At 42.6% G+C, this 21,360-nt stretch overlaps 1 protein-coding gene and 1 non-coding gene across 2 annotated transcripts; one reads left to right on the top strand and one right to left on the bottom strand.

Annotated features, from left to right (window-relative positions):
• Positions 1–3,333: 3,333 nt before the first annotated feature.
• LOC121054048 lies at positions 3,334–3,472 on the bottom strand. The gene has a single exon (XR_005811515.1). It is a non-coding gene; the product is annotated as a small nucleolar RNA Z247 (small nucleolar RNA).
• Positions 3,473–13,036: 9,564 nt separating this feature from the next.
• LOC102716106 (ricin B-like lectin R40C1) lies at positions 13,037–15,056 on the top strand. The gene is made up of 4 exons (XM_006649958.2): positions 13,037–13,595; positions 13,701–14,207; positions 14,311–14,539; positions 14,768–15,056. Coding segments are annotated over exons 1-4 (1,122 nt in total). The 5' UTR covers positions 13,037–13,211; the 3' UTR covers positions 14,770–15,056.
• Positions 15,057–21,360: the final 6,304 nt, after the last annotated feature.

The raw sequence follows: 21,360 nt of genomic DNA, 5'->3' as shown, positions 1-21,360 counted from the left end.
CCAAATTTTTTCCAATGAAGACAGCAAACCCACCGGTGGATTTTCTATCATCAGGGCAACCTGCCCAATCAGCATCTGAAAAAGCGCTAACAAGCATAGATGGACTAGCACTCAGTTTTAGCCCCATACTTACTATTCCTTGAACATACCGAAGTATTCGCTTTACTGCTGTCCAATGAACTATGGTAGGAGTATGCAGAAATTGACAAACTTTGTTTACTGCAAAGCTGATGTCAGGTCGTGTGAGAGTGAGATATTAAAGTGCACCCACTATACTCCTATATCGTGTAGCATCCTCCACTCCTAATTTATCCCCTTGTGTGACGGACAGCTTTTCTGAGACAGCAAGAGGTGAAGTAACAGGTTTGCAGCCTTTCATGCCCACTCGGTTTAACAAAATTTCTGCATACCTTGTTTGCTTCATCACGAGTCCAGACTTGGACCGCTCTACTTCTATACCCAAGAAGTAGTGAAGATCTCCAAGATCTTTGAGTGCAAACTCACTTTCAAGTTCCTTCATCAATCTGTCTGTCGCACCTTGAGAGGAGCTAGCAATGATTATGTCATCAACGTACACCAATATAAACATGGTACACTGTTTTCTATTCAAATAAAACAGAGATGTGTCAGCCTTGGATGGAGCAAATCCAAGGTTCTGTAGTTTGTGACTCAAGCGAGAGTACCATGCACGTGGTGCTTGTTTGAGGCCATATAATGCTTTATCCAATTTGCACAGATGATGAGGGAAGCTATGATTTTCATACCCTGGGGGCTGCCGCATGTAGACTTCTTCCTCTAGAACACCATGAAGAAACGCGTTCTGGACATCCAATTGACGAAGGTTCCATCCATTTGTCACTGCAATGGATAGAATAATTCGAATGGTAGCGGCCTTGACTACGGGACTGAAGGTGTCCTCATAGTCAATTCCGTACCTCTGCTTAAACCCCTTTGCAACTAGTCGAGCTTTATACCTATCTATTGTACCATCGGCCTTTTTCTTAACTTTATATACCCATTTACAATCAATTATGTTTTTCCCGTGGGACGGTGGTACTAGATGCCAGGTTTTGTTTCGTTGAAGAGCAGCAAACTCGCTGTCCATAGCCTGCTTCCAGTTGCTGTTGCTCAAAGCATCAGACAAATTGTTAGGTTCAGCATCAATTGCATTTGTAAAGTGAGCATACCGAATTGTGCCATCAGTGTATGTCTTGGGCTTCCGGATTCCTTGTTGCAGTCGGGTAAGTGGACGAGACACAACAGGGGGTGGTGATGTCGTAGCCATTGGTACAGACGATCCGGAGGACTCTGTTCCAGGTGATGATGGCGATGGCGATACCAGGGTTGTCCCTTGGGCAGAGCCGGGCGAGGCAGCGCTAGGCGGTGGCGATCCCTAGCCGACGTCGACGCCATGGTCCTTGCGTTCCCCCGTAGACGGAGAGCTCGGGCAAGAAGGTGAGTCCTCGGTGGGAGGGGCATCAGAATCAGCACCTGTGGAGGGAGTGGGGCCCTCATCGGGGAGCTCGCCGGGCGGCCAGTGGGCTGGGCGCATGAAATCACGCCGGATGGCTGTACCGTGTTCTCTAGAAGCTGTATGGTTATCAGAAACTGCAAAATCTGGAGGTCGGGGGTTAGAAGAATTAAAAACAGGTTGGTTATCTACGTGTTCATCCCCGGATGAAGCATACAAATGTTTAGGGAGCAGCAGAATTTCAGCACGCAAACGCGCACCGGCATTGGAATGAAGAGAGGCGAATGGATAAATGTTTTCATCAAAAACAACATCACGAGAGATATAAACCCGACCACTGTTGATGTCAAGGCATTTAAACCCCTTGTGTAGATTACTGTACCCCAGGAACGCACAGCGCTTAGAGCGAAATTGAAGTTTATGGGTGTTAAAGGGACGAAGATTGGGCCAGCAGGCACAACCAAAAATGCGAAGGGATTTGTAATCTGGTAAAATCTGAAAGAGTTTCTGAAGAGGAGTTGCACCATGGAGGACCGGAGTGGGAAGACGATTGATCAAGTAAGTAGCAGTTAAGAAAGCCTCATCCCAAAATTTAAGAGGCATTGAGGCCTGCGCAAGGAGAGTGAGTCCCATCTCGACGATGTGACGGTGTTTGCGTTCGGCAGAACCATTTTGTTGGTGGGCATGGGGACATGAGACCCGATGAGAAATACCGATGCGTTGAAAGAAGGTGTTAAGCTTCTGATACTCACCACCCCAGTCTGTCTGGACAGAGACAATCTTACGATCAAGAAGTCGTTCAACAAGATGCTGGAAATCATGGAAGCATTGGAAAACATCAAATTTGTGTTTTAACAAATAGATCCAAGAAAATTTGCTAAAATCATCGACAAAGCTAACATAGTAATTGTATCTGCCAACAGAAGTTGGCGCAGATCCCCAGACATCTGAGTGAATAAGCTCTAAAGGAGCACTAGACTGACGTAAAGACTTTGAATAAGGAAGTTGATGACTCTTCCCTTTTTGACAAGCATCACAAACATGGAAACTATCTGACTCACTAACATAATTTAATTTATTTTGGCTAAGAACTTGATGAAGAATAGCGGACGATGGATGCCCTAGGCGATGGTGCCACCGGGTTGAGGAGATCTTGGCGACTGAAAAGGCTAGTTTATTGGGAAAGGACTTTAAGGGATAGAGACCTCCTTCACATCTGCCTTTGTGGAGCACCTTCTTCGTTGCCTGGTCCTTGATAGAAAAATGATACGGATATAATTCAAGGAAAGCATGGTTATCCAAAGCAAGACGATGTGCAGAGACTAAGCTTTTGCTAGCTTGTGGAACATATAAGATGTTTTTAAGAACTAAGTTATGATTTGGGGTATGAACAATAGATTGACCAATCTGATTAATTCTCATACCTGCTCCACTAGCTGTGTGCACCTGATCTCCTCCATTATATTTCTCCCGAAGTGTGAGCTTGTCCAGATCACTTGTGATGTGATCCGTAGCCCCGGTATCGACATACCAATTGTTGTCAATACCATAGGAGGTAGTGGCAGTAGATGCGCTTCTTTCTTCACCAGTAAAAGAAGCATCAAAACGTTTATAGCATTTTACCACTGTATGACCAATCTTACCACAAAGTTGGCATCTTGGTTTATTCCCTCCTTGGTTGTTGCCGAAGTTATTGTTGTTGCGTCCGCCATTGCCACCATTGCCGCGACCTTCCTGCCGGCCACGGTTCTTGTTCTGATATTGCTGCTGCTGTTGGCCGCGTCCGCGACCTCCTCCATTGTTTCCTCGTGAAGCCGAGTTGACGGAGGATTGATTGATCCCTTGACAAAGCTCCAGTCTCTGCTCAAAGCTGACAAGTTGAGAGAATAACTCGCCAACAGAGATGGGTTCCACCCGTGCGCCGACTGCGGACACCACTGAATCAAATTCGTCATCGAGACCTGCAAGAATATAAGAAACAATGTCTTCGTTGTCTAATTTCTTGCCGGCGGCCGCCATCTCGTCGGCCAAACCACGCATCTTGGCAACATACTCCGCAATCTTCAGGTTGCCTTTGCGTGTGGTAGACAATGCCATCCTGATGTTGATGACACGAGCTCGGGAATGTGATGAAAACATTCCACAGATCGCATCCCAGACTCCAGAAGCCGTCGGGATGGAGACGACCTGGGTGAGGATATCGCGCGAGAGGGAGAGCAACAAGTAGCTGAGAACTTGCTGCTCCTGAGCAACCCACTCGGCATGTGCAGGATTAGCAGCCTGCTCTTACTTGCCTTCTTTGTTCTCCCGGGTGATGCGTGGCGGCGGCTGCTCGATAGTGCCGTCGATGAAGCCTGCCATCTGTGCTCCCCGAAGAACAGCAAGAACCTGCGCTCTCCATAAAGGAAAATTACTGCGAGATAATTTTTCTGTAACAGGATGCGCAAGAACAGAAGCTGTAGCGCTGGCGCCTGATGACGATGAACTCGCCATAGATTGGATGTATTGAGGAAGCTCGCTCTGATACCATGAAAAGATGCAATGAACGTGCTTGCCGTCTCCGGTGCACGGTCCGTGTTTATATGGATGGAAATAGCCTCCATCGTAGCATGTACAGGATATAGATTACATAATAGAAAATAGAAAACAAACTAACAAACTCTATCTTAATCTATCTGCAAGGTTAGTTAGGATATATATGCATACTTTAACATAGCCTACCCATGACATTTTTCTTGAAAGCAAAATATCAAGCAGACCCTTCACCCTTTGATAAGTACGTAAATATTTGTGCCAGAGTCGATAAATCACCTGCTGTCTTTACTCGCCCTCTACTCCAGGTGCACATATTCTGCTTTTGGTGAAAAATAGCCCTCTTTCGGTTGTTCTTCTGTTCCCCCTAGTGCCCATACACCATTGCCGCACACAGGGCATGTTTGATTTAGAGCCAATTTTTACCCAACTAAATTTTGGTGTTGCCAAAACCATGTCAAGTTTTGGCACAACCAAGTCCGGTACTAGTGTAGAATATGAAGTAATGTGAGTAAGATTTGGTCGCAAACCAAACATCCAAATAACACTTAAAAGCTGCAAAAAAAAAATCCAAACCAAACAAGCCCATAATTTCGGCCTTCTCCGGTCTCGCCAAGGGCAGCCCACTGGAAAAGATCGATGCTGTGAGGCCACCACAATTTGGGCCGTGCGGCTGGTTCTTGGACAGATGATGGCCGGACCATTGCTAATGAGTATGGTAGCGATCCATGTTGGCCTAACCAAGTTGGGCCACGTAGACTTGTTTCGCTCACCGGAAATTTGGATCCGAGGATGGGCTGGCTAGGTGTAGCTGTTCGGCCGTACCAAAATAATTCACATTTCCAGCAATCATGCCTCGGGGGGAAAAGGTCGGAAATGATAGGAAAACACCATAAACCGTGACCGTAAATTTCTTAAATAGAATCGAAAACGGTAGATCGGATGTGAAAAATGCAAATATCAACAAATTGAATACAGAACAATATAGATGGAAATATCGACCGGAAGCCAATAATTAGTGTTAGAAACATAGAAGCAGAAAAATCAAATATTCAATTTACATGATTGTATAATATCGTCACTTAAAAGACATGCTTACATCATGCAAATTATGAACTATCTACATGCTAAATATGACCGTGTAATAAATATTATGAATTTAGAAATACAACCATACTATCTTACTACTACCTTCATTTCATAACGTAAAATGTTTGACTTTTTTTTGTTGCAACATTTGAGCATTTGTTTTATTCAAAAATTTAATATAAATATAAAAAATAATAAATCGTGGTTGAAATTCCTTTAATAATAAAGTAAGTCACAAGCAACATAAATGATATTTTCATGATTTTTGAATAAAACAAATGATCAAATATTACAAGCAAAAAAATCAAACATCTTACATTATGAAACGGAGGGGTAATATAAAAGCCTCTAGTGTGGTGACAGATTCAGGCAGTGGATCTCCCACCACTACCTACTCCCATTGTATTTTTACAATTTACTCTTTTAACTTCATAATATTAAAAATCAATTAAATCTAGATGTATATCCATATAAAATCAAATAGATATAGATACTTACTATATAAAAAAGATAATCACATATTTCATGAAAAATATTTTTCTATTTATTCTAGGAATAACATAGTATGTTTGTATCCTTTGCGAACATTGCACTAGTAAAAACAAAAACGGCAATTTTGATCAGAACTAGGGGTGGACAGAAAGCTCGTGCCTCGTTAGCTCGCTCGACTCGTGACAAACTCGGCTCGGCCTGACTCGGCTCGTTTCATTTTTCTAACGAGCCGAGCTAGCATTTTAGCTCGTTAGAGATAACGAGCCAGCTCGAGCTAGCTCATGAGCTGCTCGCGAGCCTAACGAGCTAGATCAAAGACACGAGATTCGCTGGCGTTCATTGATTACACCCCGGAATACATGTGTTCAGTACTTCATAGGTTCACTATGTGATATGTTGGTTTAAACTTTAATATTTAGATACAATTTCATATGATTTTCATGTTTGAACTGAAAATTTGCTTGTATAATCTATTAAAAAATTGTTTAGATTCACTTTTCATACATGGCTCACGAGCCTAACGAGTCAACTCAAGCTTTGTAACGAGCCGTGCTAGGTTTTGAGCTCGTTACGATAACGAGCCGAGCCTAGTCAGCTCGTTATCTTAACGAGCTAGACCGAGCCGAGCTGGCTCGTTATCCACCCCTAATCGAAACACGGAAGCACTCGGCAAAACAACAAAATTGTTTCTGTTTCATTTCCATCCAATTTATGTTGGTTACCGTTGCTAAATTATTCGATCTGTGAAAATCAGAAACGAACGTCACTTAGCCCAGAATTTCCACGACCGTTTTCACCTGTAAACCATCCAGGATTCCGCGGTTGCATAAAAATGACACGTCCCTCTCATCCCGGACGCCACGTCCGCCATCGAGACATTAATCTTTTCAATCATATTTATGTTTATAAGTTAAAATTTAAAAATTTTAAATTTAGAGTTGATTTTGTAGTTTTTTCTTCAAAGTTTATCTTTTAGACTTGCCTTTTTAATCGCTATATATATATAAAATATTTACTATAAATTATTTTTTATTTATAATTATGTCATTTGCTTTTTTTTTAATAAACAAGCCAAAGAATCGCCGTCCAATGGCTTGCCTCGAGTCCACGAGACCACGACGTGTGGTGGAATGCTGCATGGGTCATGGGGACGTACTGCGTACTACTAGCAGTGGAAAGTTTATCACTAATTAAAGAAAAGAGAAGGATATAATCGTCGTTGCTTAGAGCTCCGGGCACAATGATGGTGTCCGCTCTGATACTACCCCATGTTTTAGGGTTGGCAATTTCCCCATGGGGGCGGGGACGGGGATGTTTCGCCCCGCGGGGAGTCGAGGCTAGGGCCCGGGCGGGGACAGGGATGTTTCGCCCCGTGGGGAGGGGCTGGGGGACGTTTTGTACCCGCGGGACCCGAGGAGGCAAATTAAACTTTTGAACGTAAGGCCCAAAACAATAAAGCCCATTAAAAGTGTAACCTAAGTACCTAACTCTAGCTCCTCCTCCTCTCTCTCCCTCACAGTCTCACTTTCTCACGCGATATGCGGCGGCGGCGGGGCGCGGCGATGGCGCACGGTGCGACAGCGGCCGGGCGGCGCAGCACGACGACGGTGGGAGCGGCCGCGGGGCGGCGATTGGGTTGCGCACAGTAGCCCGACGCGGCGGCGGGGTGGCACGACGGCACGGTCGAGACTCGGCAGCCGGCGCGGCGGCGGGGGTGGCTCCGCGGCCGAGAGGGGTGGCGCGGCCGGGAATTGGTGGCCGGCGCAACGGCGGGGGTGGCTCCGCGGCCGAGCGGGGTGGCGCGACTGGGACTCGGCAGCTGGTGCGACGGCGGGGGTGGCTCCGCGGCCGAGCAGGGTGGCGCGGTGGCGCGGCCTGGAATCAACGGCCGGCACGACGGCGGGGGGTGACTCAGCTCTAGCACGATGACATCGGTGAGTCCTCTTTCTCTCTCTGTGCATGGATTGTCGGAGACGTCAGGCCCCGTCCGAGTCCGAGGACCTAGTAGGGACGGGGGCGGGGACCCTTTTTTCCCCCGAAATCCATTTTGGGATCCATTTCGGGGCCGGGATCAATTTCGGGGCCGGGACGTTCCAGCACTCACCGCCCCCGCCCCGTCCCTTGCCAACCCTACCATGTTTCAAGATGTAAATATCATCGCAATTTAATTTTTTTACTAAAAGTTAAAGTATTTATACTAATTACTTAACAGTATTTCCTCTATCTCGAAATAGGTACAAATCGACTACAAGGCTACACTTATTATAAGATAGAGATAATACTATTTATCATATCCGTTACTTAACATTTAAATTTTTTCTTATTTTATTCATAGCTATCTTGGTACATTCATTTATTTCTTATTTATTAAGAAATTATATACTTTTAAAAAAATTAATCCAATTCTTTAATAGATAACTCAAAAATTATTTGCATAAAGAAAGGTAGTACGCAGATGGCAGCAGGTGGACTTTACCAACAGAGAGACGGCGACAGAGGAAAAAAAGAAAGAAAGTGAAGCTACGGTTGCGTCAAAAAAAAAAAAAAAAGCCACGGTTCCGGGCTCGGGGAGAGACACGCCGCGTGATGGCATGACGACCGCGTGGGCGATATGGCTATACAACACAGTACGATCTTATCTGATCGATAGCGTACAGTAAATTTTTTTCTCACTTATGTTTCCTTTTTCACTCCGGCTAGCTCGCCCCGTCCGTCCAGTTGGCATGAGTCGGATGTAGTATCTCCGTTCAAATATAAGATTCTTTTTGTTTTATCTTTTTAAAATAAGTTTATTTTACCATCATACTATCAAAGTTTTAAATAGTAAATAAATATGCTAGAAGTACATGATAATTATAATGAGACTTATATAATGGAATGCATTTTAGTCTTCATGATGAGTGAAAAATAAATTCATCGTACTATGAATACTGTTCCTTTTATTTGAGTGTTGAGCGATTGATACGTGAATCTAGTAGATCCACGTATTGGTGATGCATAATAAAGAGGTGTAATCTAGATAATGCCTCGTACTAACTCCGTCAAGAAAAAGTTCATTTTCAATATTTTTCGATTTATATCTCCAACAACCATTTGTCTTATTTTTTTAAAAAAAATAGCCATGTATTATTTATGTTTTATTGTATATAACAATAAAAATATTAATCAAAAAAAATCAAATAAGACAAGTCAAATATTGTATCAAAAACTAAAAAAATAAATTTATTTTAAAACGGTGGCAGTATCATGCGCTTGGTGAGGAGGTGTTTGGGACAAGAGAAACTTTAGTCTCTTGTCGCATCGAATCTTCGGACACTTATTATAAATTATAAATATAGACTACTAATAAGACACATATATAATCTTGGATTAATTCGCGTGACGAATCTATTAAAGCTAAATCCATAATTAGCCTATGTGATGCTACAAGTAAACATACGTTAATTATGGATCAATTATGCTTAAAAAATTATCACACGAATTAGCTCTCATTTCTATAATTAGCTTTTATAATAATGTATGTTTAATATTTATAATAAGTATAAAATATTCGATGAGACATGAGACTAGAATGTTTAGGCATATCTAATAGGGTGTTTGTTTCTAGGGACTAAAGTTTAGTCCCTAGTCACATCGAATGTTTGAACATTTATTATAAATAGTAAACATAGACTATTAATAAAACTCATCAATAATCTTAGACTAATTTACGAGACGAATCTAATGAACATAATTAATTCATGATTAGCATATGTAATACTGTAGTAAACATTTGCTAATTATGATTAATTAGGTTTAAAAATATGTCTCACAGATTAGCTCTTATTTATAAAATTAGTTTTTATTAGTCTATATTTAATACTTTAAATTAGTGTACAAACATTCGATATGATATGAGACTAAAAAGTTTAGTTCAAATTAACAACACCTAAACACCACCTGAGTCCTTTTGGACCAGATATGTTCATACTGAAATCAGGGGTCTTTTCAGACGAGACTGAACTAGAGAGGAGTACCGCTGTAACAAAAGATGCTTTGAAACACCGGTGTGACCGTGTGAGGGGAAGTTTTTGCTACTTTTACCGTGTGGTGAGTGGATGACAAAAGGCTGATCGATCATACGGACCCGCTCAGATCGGAATCCTGCTTTATTTCTCGTGCGCGAATCCTGCCATATGTCGTCGGATGCACGCATCGGACAGTGATCTGATCACCTGTCAAGCATGCATGTCGGAGTACTACCCATACACCTCGTCTTTTATTTTTATTTTTTATATACTTATAATATAAATTTTAAATTTAGAGTTAATTTTAAAGTTTTTTTATTAATTTTTTTTTCCTTCTCGCTCTTAACCGTTAAGTATACATATATAAAAGTTTAATTCATAAATTATTTTTTATTTATAAATATGTCGTTTGATTTTCTAAAAAAACTAAATAGTCACCCTGTACACCACAAAAAAGTAATGGGAGAAGAAAAGAAAATCATACCTTCCTACTCTCGAGTCTTTATCATATGTTGTTCCCCCTTTAGACATGTGGCGAGAAGGTGATCAACACACGTATGTAATGGCAAATATTACAAAACTACGACCAATCTAATTAGTAAGAGAATCCGAGGATGCCTGATGCTTTGATCATAGATCGGATAACACGCCTAATGTTAAAAGAATCTAAATTCTTTAAGTAGTTGTCTCGTGTGCAACCCGCACGATTCTGGTTTGTTAGGATGTGTTCTGTCTCAACATTTAACTAGGATGGATCAAAGCCATCCTTTTTTACGTGTGTTTAGTTTGAGAACCAAATGAAATAGGATAGACCCACCCGAAAATATTTCTCTTAGTTTCAGAACGATGGGACCGTGTCATCCCACCTTTTCCCGCGTGACTCACGTGTGGTGCACGTGGTGTGAGAAAGAGAATGTGTGCACAGACGGATGCTTAGCAGCGAGCAAGTGAGGATGCATCGAAAGGAAGCAGCACGACAACAGCACTACTGCTCACGAGGTGGATAGAGATCGGCATAGGAGGCGATTTCCGGTGGAACGGTCAGTGCCAAACGACGCCCATGAGGGGTGGCAGTGGCTTCAGCGTTGGGGAAGCAGTGGAGGGAGGCATAGGTGGTGGCGCTCTGGTGCTCGAGCAAACCGGAGGCGAACTGGAGACAATAGGTACGCAACGATGGCACGCTCAAGGAGTAGATTATGAATGTGAAAAGCGGGAAGGGGAAAAGGTAGGGTGGTGGCAACGTCATTGACATCAAACGACGATCAGGTGCTTCTTATCCATTCCTCTCCATGCTCGCTTATGACTCACTTGTCATTGATCCCAGCTTTCCAAATCAATCGTCTACTTGCCACCACCCTGAAGAGAAACACCTGATCGTCGTTTAATGTCGACGAAGACGTTGCTTCCACTGTTCTTTGTCGACTGAGATTTAGTTGAATTTTTAAGGGATTAAAACTATCTAACTAAATTCTATAAAATTATATTAATTCATGGTAACTAATATAGTATTTGAATAAATTTTATATAATTACTTTGTGTTAATATGTTAAATATGAATCAATATCATTGTTTTATTTAAAATTATCATTATAGGAGATAACCTCATCAACACCGAATATGGTGGTAACCAAGTCCAGCCATCTCACCTCTATCTTTCCATGGCTTTAATTTATCCCACCAATCAATTAGGAAAAAAAAGACCAACTCATTATACGATCTTGGGATGGATCTACCCTATCTACTTAATCCATAATCTAGATACATCCCAAAGGTGAATCCAAACCCAACAAGCCTCAACTAGTAGTCTATAAAATCCTAGTAGGTAACATAGCTTCTAACCTAGTGTGGTCTCAGCTAGGTCCAAGAGAAGTTCACCTAATCATTAGAATGCACATAAATTATGCTTCCCTACTTAAGAGTCGTGCTTGAGACACTAGAGCTTCACATAGCTCCATGGAGTCTCGTGAGACCACAACCCCAACAAACACGTCAGCTACGACAGGGTATGGCCACTATGCACATCATTATGTTGAGTAAGGGGTAAGTATATGAACAATGCACAATTGTCCCAACTAGACGTCTGGAAGAAAAGTTGATGCATGTAGGCTAAAACTACTTTAGGGTTATCATTCCTCTCGTGAATATATAGTATGTTCAAGTGGATCATATCCATATTTCTCTTTCCGTCTCTCTACTTTTCTCCAAATACATATGTCCACTGCTAATTCGTATTTACCTAAATCTTATAAAATAGCCATTAAAAAAGAAAAGAACATCGTATCGATACCTTATCGTTTTCATCCCTTTTCTTCTCTCTATCTCCTCTCAAACGACGATGTTGTTGTGTCCTCACTACATCCATGGCTAACTGTCGCGCTTACTCCACCCATGACTAGCTGCTACCCTCCTTCGCCCATCAACACGCATCGTCCTTGCTCAACCCATCATGAGTCATCACCGGATGCTAGGAGCATATGTCCACTCAGACTCATCACCCCATCGTTGTCGTTGGGCTCTCCCCTACCCTCCTTCTCGGAGTCCGGCATGCCACCTCCACTCACCATAAAATCGTCGTTGTTATCATCTAGATATGACGGGAGGTTGTTGGTTGTCCTCACCGAGCATCAAGGACATCATTTCATATTAATAGGGACATCTAGTTTTTTGTCACTCTTACGAATATTTATAATAGATTTGTCATTGAACCCACTTGTTATAGACTTATGAGTGTTCACATATCATAGACAGTAACTGATAAATCTGTTTTGACCATTCGTAAGAGTGGTAAAAAAAATTAAATTTCTCCCACTTTAATGAAGAACGACGGTCATCCATGAGTGTTGTGAAATAGATTAAACTCTTATTATATACCGTGGTAAAAAAAAAAAAGTCGCTATGGACAACATGTTTGTTGTCGAACCATATTCTCCCTCCTTAAATCACTGTGGCATCCAAATAATCCACGAGGAGCGTGAGACCATGGGCATGAAGCCACGCATTGGCATGGCCTAACAGTAACAGCTGTGCGTGAGACGACCAGTTTCTGCTTCTTCCATTTTTTTTCCCTTTTTAACACGGAGCTTTGCTAGCGTGAAGCCAACGCGAACAGATCGCTGATACTCCAAAGTCCAAATGACCTCACTACATTTCTTCTTTTCATTGAAAGAAAAAAATGTTGTCGTCGGCAAAACAGAACACACTCTCGAACAAGCTTTTTAACACTTTACCTTAATATACTTTGCACGCCGGGTTCCAGATGCACAACAGTTGTGCATCCTGCTCAGGACAAATCGATACTGCACTCACTGCCTTTACCTGTACGCAGTATTTTCGAAAGGGTTAAATTCTGCTTAGCTAGCAGCTCAAACTGGTGATGAAAACTCAAGCGTGACCGATCAAACGGATCCATTATTAACCAACCGATCGTCCTTGCTAATCAGCACACCTCACCAGTATAATCACGCGGTCACGCCCAGCATCCAGAACGTTCCTCGGGTGTGGGCCCCACACGCCATGGACAGGAGGCGCCCAGGCCAAGCGTCCACGTTTTTTACCGCGGATTTTCTTCTCGGTTGCTAGTAGTAAATCGGTAATAAATGGCCAGTAAATCCGCTCTATAAATGGGACCCCAACGAGGCACCGCTTCTCATCGCCCCGTCTCATCGAGACATCACACAACCCTCCCCAAAACCTCCTCCCCGAGAAGAGCTAGGATGTTCGGCTTCGGGCACCACGGCCAGCCGGCGCAGCCGCAGCACGGCGGCGGCGGGGGGCACCAGCCCACCTTCAAGATCTTCTGCCGCGCCGACGAGGGCTACTGCGTCGCCGTGCGCGAGGGGAACGTCGTCCTCGCGCCCGCCAACCCGCGCGACGACCACCAGCACTGGTACAAGGACATGCGCTTCGGCGACAAGATCAAGGACGAGGAAGGCAACCCGGCGTTCGCGCTCGTCAACAGGGCCACCGGACTCGCCATCAAGCACTCCCTCGGCCAGGGCCACCCTGTGCGTGCGCGCCCCGCCCGTCTCGATCCGTGTTGCACCCGACCCATCGTCGCCGTCGGCATGGCCGGTTTCTTGACTCGTGTGTGATGCTCGTGTGGGTTTCAGGTGAAGCTGGCGCCGTTCAACCCGGAGTACCCGGACGAGTCGGTGCTGTGGACGGAGAGCGGCGACGTGGGCAAGAGCTTCCGCTGCATCCGCATGCTGAACAACATCCGCCTCAACTTCGACGCCTTCCACGGCGACAAGGACCATGGCGGCGTGCACGACGGCACCACCATCGTGCTGTGGGAGTGGGCCAAGGGCGACAACCAGTGCTGGAAGATCCTCCCCTGGGGCGACGAGGCCTACGCCGGCGGCAGCGCCAACGCCCCCCGCGGCGGCTCCGAGCCCACCGTCCGCATCTTCTGCAAGGCCGACGAGGGCTTCAGCGTCACCGCTCGCAACGGCTCCGTCTGCCTCGCGCCCACCAACCCGCGCGACGAGTACCAGCACTGGATCAAGGACATGAGGCACAGCAACAGCATCAAGGACGAGGAAGGCTACCCCGCCTTCGCCCTCGTCAACAGGGTCACCGGCGAGGCCATCAAGCACTCCCAGGGAGAAGGCCACCCTGTAAGCCACCAAGCTGAATCACATTCCACCCTCATCATCCTGCTTGGTTGCTTGTGAATCTGATCAAGAAATGCCATGGCGGCTCGTTTGGTCCATCAAACAGGTGAAGCTGGTGCCGTACAACCCCGGCTACCAGGACGAGTCGGTGCTCTGGACGGAGAGCCGCGACGTGGGGCACGGCTTCCGCTGCATCCGCATGGTGAACAACATCTACCTCAACTTCGACGCCTTCCACGGCGACAAGGACCACGGCGGCGTCCGCGACGGCACCACCGTTGTGCTCTGGAAGTGGTGCGAGGGCGACAACCAGCGCTGGAAGATCGTCCCCTGGTGTAAGTTGCCGCTTCCCGATTTCCCCCGAACGGGGCAACCTCGATCACTCGCTGCAATTTGTTACTAACTTTCTTGATGAAAAGTACACAAAGTGGTACAATTTTTTTGCTGTCCGTGGAGGCCGATAGCTTATCTGCCGTCTTTAGAATTGTTAACCTGCTAATAATCTCGCCGAAAGGAGGATTGTTGGTTCGATGATGTGATCTGATTGTTGCTTATGTTTGCAGAAATGCGGTGTGCTGGAGCTGCCTGCATTGGTCATCACCGTGATCTGGAGTTGGGAGAGTTGCCTGCTGCCCCCCCTGCGTTGTTGGCTTGTTGCTAGAATAAAAGTCGTGTGAGATGATCAGTGGTGATGATGTGTGTCCTGGTCCATGTGTAATGCTTTTAGTCGTTTTCCCGAGTCCTGGTTCTGTGAGAAAATGGAAGCCGTCTGGCCGCGTTTCAGCTTGTGCTTGAGAGGTTCAGAGTTTCAAACATTTGTTGAGTAATGGCACCCTGTTTTCTCATCTAGTACTATGGTTGTGTCCGTTTTGAGGGGTTGGGAACTTATCACAGATTCACAGCGCATGTAAAATGGAGCAACCCACTAGCATTTTAGCATTACCAGGGCAGTACTTCGTAACTGAACAGCTCAAAACACAGATTTCATTTTCACTGTATCAACCATAAATAAGCTTTATAAATAATACATAAAACATGTAACAAAGAAAAATAACATACCAAATCTAATGCAACTCAAAAGTTATATGCAAGAAATTAGCTATCGTTAACATTTTCTATGAACAAAAAATGAAATAAACTACAAATGCAATGTTTTCTCAAAGCAAAATCTGAGGAAGAAGCAGGTGTTGCCGTTGTTTGGCCGGCGATCCATCCCATTATTTATATTAGTTAAGTTTTTTTTCCTAACAATTACTAAAACTAAAAGTTCAACCAAACGAACAGTCCATTATTTAAGAAACTTAGACTTAGCACAAACAATTTATCACCTGCTTCCTGCAAAACTCGAACAGGAGGCTGAGATACCGAGCACACTTCTTAAACGTTGCAACGATCGACTTTCCCTTTACAGTTTTATTAGAGCAAGTACAAATAACAGACTAAGTACAATAGGTATAAAAAATATTTTAAAAAGATAAAAGATAAAAGAAAACTATAAATTTATAGTCAGCTACGGCACGAACTCTAACACAACGTGTGTATGATAGATATGACATGATAGCATATGTTTTGTAGATAACTATTGTATAAATTAGTTATTAGATTGACTATATATGAATTGGAACTAATAGTTGGGTATAGTATTGAACTTTCTAGGACTCTTTATAGTCTTCTCTTAGCCTACCTATATAGTAGTTAGCCACATGTCTCATACAAACATAGTTTCTTGATTCTCATACCGTTATAAGCTTATAGCATACTTCTTCTCTCTTTTCTCCGATCTCTCCTCTACATCAGCATTTAGCCGGCTTATAGCAAATAAGTCGACTAAATGTTGATGTAGAGGAGAGAGTAGAAACGAACAGTAAACTTATAGCCATCTCAGGACTTTGTGAGAGATATGTAAATCCTGTATTAATGATAAAGAGCTAACTGCTATATAAGATAGAACGTAAGAAAATACGAAGAGCGTTATACACAACTTGTTAACTATATTATTAGCGTTGCTCTTATAATCTGATATTATTCTTGCTCTAATCAACAACTTCTTCTCAGCGAGGCCTGGTTGGAGTGACGTGGCAGTGCCACCGAAAGTGATTTATTAGTCGTGCTTTCAGCAGTTGGATCTTTGTTTTCATCTCTTCCAGCACACTGACGAGACTAACGTACTTTAAGATATACTCCCTTCATTCTTTAATAACATTAATTTTTTTATACACGTTCAACTGTTTATTTTATTAAAAAATTTACTTAATTATTAATTATTTTTATATCATTTTAAGTATTATTAAATATATTTTTATGTATATATATAACTTTATATATTTAATATTTTTAAAAATAAAATAAATGGTCAAACGCATATAGAAATCACGCCGATATTACTTGACATTTTCTCCTACTAAGCTAAATGATCACCACCATGGTTTAGCGCATCATGCATGCGTGACGAGTGTCTCGTCGGAATGCGGGAAACATAGCACACGCCGCGGAGTTCGGACGTGCAGCGTGCTGCGCACAAAGGAGTGGAATACAGTATGATATCCTCGCAAACCTGTCAGGGTGACTGAGCAATTTTAATAAGAAAGCAGATTATTAACTATAAATTTTATTAGAATTAATCCGTATTGTAGATAAACAATAAGTTTTATAAGGTTGACTTTAATCTGTTTTTTTTCTCAGTAAAATATTTAATATATTTGTCTTAAAATATACGTAGAACACCGATGCCATTCTTGAGTTGTGGAAGCTTAACTCTATTATAAAACATATCACTACTTTTTTTATTTTGGTTCAGAGCAAGATTAACTATAGAGTTAACCTATTAGCTATAAGCACACATAAGTTAACACACAATAGATATAGCGTTGGCTCTAATTTTTCTCTCGCCAATACATTTAATACATTTTTTGTTGAATTTATGGATAGAGCTAGCTCTTACATTAACTCTACATCTTTTTTTGTTTTTTCTACTGCTCCACATCAGCCTATAGATAGCTTATAGACTATTATTATCCTTGTCAGCTTGTTGTTTAATCCTATAACTGTTTGTTGGTTATATACATGTATCATATCATCTAAAATTATTTAGATATAATTAGATAGGTACATCCTATAATAGTTGATTATTGACACAATAAACAAGAGATATATTTTATTTATATATTTTTAAACATGTATTTATCTTTATATATATTGACTATCCCACGTATTGGTTGTGGACTTTATTTTCTTAGATTTATCGTGTAGCTAGGTAGTGGGTACTCACCTATACATTCAGTCCAGTGTGGAGTATTAGAGCAACCACGGTATATCAACTCGAACCAGTCCATATAAATGGGTCCTAATGCAGGTGGTAGTAGTTAAATTATAAGTTACAGTGTATCCGAATAAAACAGTCTATAGAGGTGGGTCTCAGGGTAAAATAAAAAATCTCATCATAATAGGTGTTTAATGTGATTTGTTAAATGTACGGTGTAAATAATATTTCCTATTGGCTATCCATAGTGCTATGGGTGGCTTTTGCTATTTATTTCTTATTGATCAGTGTTTCAGGTACAAAATATTTAATTCACCGCAGACTACTTTTTTCTAACACTTTGTCGCTCTTAGGCCATTCACAACCCAATAACTAGGATGGTGGCCATAACATTAAATAAGTTGCCACCTAGGATGAAAAATAATATGACAAATAAATAAATGAGAAAAGAGAAATCATGTCTTGCATGAGATATGGTTTCTACACAACCTCCAACATATCATGTGAGATAACTGACGTTAAATTGAAATATGAAATAATGATGTTTGCATGAAAGAGTAGTATCTAGTACTAGTTTCTTGATGATGGAGATTTTATAGAAACTACAGCTAGTGTTATGGGTTGGGAATGACATTAAAACATCTCCAATGGATATCTATAAGATACACTATATAATTTTTTAATAGAAGAGAGATAAAAACTATCTCTTAATCAAGAGATAGTCTCTTGCACATATTTTAATATTAAGTGAGAATAAATTATAGGATCATTTGTGCTATAAGTTAATTACTAAGAACTAGACCATTAAAAAGTTATCTTTTTAGATAGCTTAGAGATAGTATGGTACAGAGGTACCCTTAATAATCCATTGATACAACGCGAGCATTGGCAATGCCCGAGTGCCCGTAGCCGTTGGCTGTGGCCGGTCCAGTCCTTTGTGCTGCTGCTGTTTTTTTTTTTTGGGGGGGGTGGGGGGGAGGGGGGTTGGTCCCTTGTGGTACTCCACTTTATTCAATTATTGCCGTCGAGCTACTCCGAATAGCATAAACTTTTCATTTTTGCAAGGGGATTAGCACAAACTTTTTCAACCGGTGTAAACTTTTCGCGTTTGCTTTCCGTTTTGTTGCATAAACTTCTTGTATCTTGTATCAAAATATAATTATTTCTGACATTACTTACAATAATGTTTGTCTCATCATTTATTTCTTTTAAGATTTTTTTCTATTTTATGCTCATGTGTCCTTATGCTCCTATTTATTTCTCATTTTGTAAGTAAGAGATTTTTTTATCAATTATCTAATGAACAATCATAAAATGATTATATTCTGGTAAGCGTACTGCTGACTCCGTACTACTCTAGCCTACTGTTTAGGAGAAATTTGAGATTTTGCTACTGCTTAATGTTGGCTTCGATGTTATGCCATCCCACAAATAGGCTTCGATAAAGAGCCACGCTTAACTGGGTGGGCTTCGATCTTTTGCCATTTTAGCTCATTTAAGCGTTTTAAATGTATTTTCAGTAAAATTTCGAGATTGTGTGATTGGGTTGCCCCTGTCTCGTTCTCTCCCATTCGCTGTTCTGCAGGAGCCAGGAGGAGGCGACGGAGTGCTCGCCGTGCATGGCCGGCGGCGATGTCACGCCGCCGGTGGCGCCCTACCCAGCCGGCAATGCCCCTCCCGACTCAAGCTCGTTGACACCCTCCGTCGCCGACACGCCTCCCCCTGACGGCGGTCGCCCGACTCGAAGCCCCTCCCCTGGCTCGAAGATGGCGGCACCGGCTAGCCGACGGCGGATCTAGCATCCCTTCTCCCTCCCTCCCTCCAACGCCGCCCCCTCCCTGTCCTCGTCTCGCCGGCGACGAACCGGCCAGCAGCGGATCTGGCCTCCCTTCTCCCTCCCTCCAGCGCCGCCCCCTCCCCGTCCTCGTCTCGGTGGCGGTGATGGCCCTGCCGACGGTGGATCCGGCCTCCCCCTCCCTCCCTCCACCGTCGTCCCCTCTCCCTGGACCCCATCCCCGTCTCAGCGGCAGCGGATCCGGCCTCCTCCCTCCCCATCTCGTTGGCGTGTGGGGGCCTGGGCAGCGTTGGATCTTGTCATGGGAACGCGGATCCAACCTCCTCCGTCCCCATCTCGTTGGCGCACGGCGGCCCGGGCGGGGCGACGATGATTCGGTGCGGGCGGCGTCGGATCTGGCCATGCAACGATGGACTAGATCGGAGCAGTAGTGCCGACGGCGGTGGATCCGGGGAGGAAGAACGTGGCAGGGGCAATTCGGTCACATAATCCCAAAATTCTACCAAAATACATCTAAAATGTATAAAAGGACAAAAATGGCAAAAGATCGAAGCCCACCCACTTAAGCATGGCTTTTTATCGAAACCCATTTGTGGGATGGCATACCATCGAATCCAACATTAAGCAGTGGCAAAATCTTAGATTTCTCACTGTTTAGTGGCAGGCAGGCGTGTCCCTTGGTGCTTGATTGATCCATGGATCCCTCCGATTCTTGGAATATCCTCAAGGTTGTAGTGGATGCCGATCCGTTATGGTGTGGAGTGTTTGCATACACCTGGTTCAGCTCATGTTATTTAAGATGAATGATGTTGGCTTGTTTAGTTGCTTACTTTTTTAAGTTAGGTTCTCGGAGGAAGTTACATGTATACGGGTAAAATGTCTAAACACAGCTTTATACGTAGCTAGTAATAGTATACGTGAGCTGCCTGCTGCTCTTGCCAGCTAGGCCAGCACGAACCGTAACTAAAATGCGTTTCCATGGAGCTAGACCCATATATCTGGATTGGGATCAGCTACAGTTGACTGTAAGTTGAGCAGTCTCGATCGATTCACCATTCACCATTTTAATATGTTTATATATATATTTAATGCTTCATTTAGATATCTAAAGATTCGACGTGATATTTTTGAAAAAAAATTTGGAACTAAACAGCCCCTCAATACTAACAGCTAGATTTAAGGCATCTCTTCTTTCCTTTCCTTGGTAGTTTTCAGATCATGGATAAAAATAATGCACTGAGGGCTGCGTTCGGTAGTGGGTTGGGAGTGAGTTAGTTATGTAGCGCGGAAAACGTAGTAATAGATTAGTACATGATTAATTAATTATTAATTATTAAAAAATATAAAATAGATTAATATGATTTTTTAAAACAACTTTCATATAGAAAATTTTTACAAAAAATTACACCGTTTAGCAGTTTGGGAAGCGTGCGTGCGGAAAATGAGAGAGTTTAGATATCTAAACCCAACGGCCGAACGCGGCCTAGATAGAATTAGGAATATTTCGGTTAGATGAGATAGGAATATAATGGCCAAATTAGTTATGCTTAAGGTGTTCTACCCTAAAAGAAAAATGAAACTCTCAGCTTAAGAGCCCCTTTAAATCATAGGAATAAAAAACGGAGGAATAGGAAAAATATAAGATTCTGACATTCCAATAGGAAAAATATAAGATTCTGACAGGAATGTAACTGTAAAATAGAGGATCACAAAATACAGTAAAAACGTAAGAACGAACGTTTGATTGGACCACAGGAATTTAAGGAGAGATAAAAGACACAAAGGATTTTTTTTCTAATACGTTCTATCTCTTATTAAATTTTCTCCAAAACTTGTATGAGAAGAGACATTCCATAGGAATTTCATAGGATTTCATAGGGTTTATTCATTTGATTCAAAGGACTTTGTAAGAAAAATTCCTATAGAATTGCAATCCTCTAAAATTCCTATGAATTTACTTTGAATTAAAGGGGACCTAAGCAAAGTTTACATCGCTGGGTTTGTTGGCAAATATTTGCATCTAAACAACAAACTATACTTTATAGTGAAGTTTAGAATAAATTAATTTGCTAAGTAGTTATGGGGAAAACTGAGGGAAACGA

Source organism: Oryza brachyantha, chromosome 3, assembly GCF_000231095.2.
Source record: "Oryza brachyantha chromosome 3, ObraRS2, whole genome shotgun sequence".
NCBI classification, from domain to species: domain Eukaryota; kingdom Viridiplantae; phylum Streptophyta; class Magnoliopsida; order Poales; family Poaceae; genus Oryza; species Oryza brachyantha.
Note: the sequence above shows the minus strand (reverse complement) of the source record. Positions and strands in the feature narration are given on the sequence as shown.

Coding starts and splice junctions, on each gene's coding strand:
- LOC102716106 (XM_006649958.2), top strand. CDS start 13,212: ATGGGACCCCAACGAGGCACCGCTTCTCATCGCCCCGTCTCATCGAGA. Junction 13,596..13,700: donor CCCTCGGCCAGGGCCACCCT/GTGCGTGCGCGC, acceptor TGTGGGTTTCAG/GTGAAGCTGGCGCCGTTCAA. Junction 14,208..14,310: donor CCCAGGGAGAAGGCCACCCT/GTAAGCCACCAA, acceptor TCCATCAAACAG/GTGAAGCTGGTGCCGTACAA.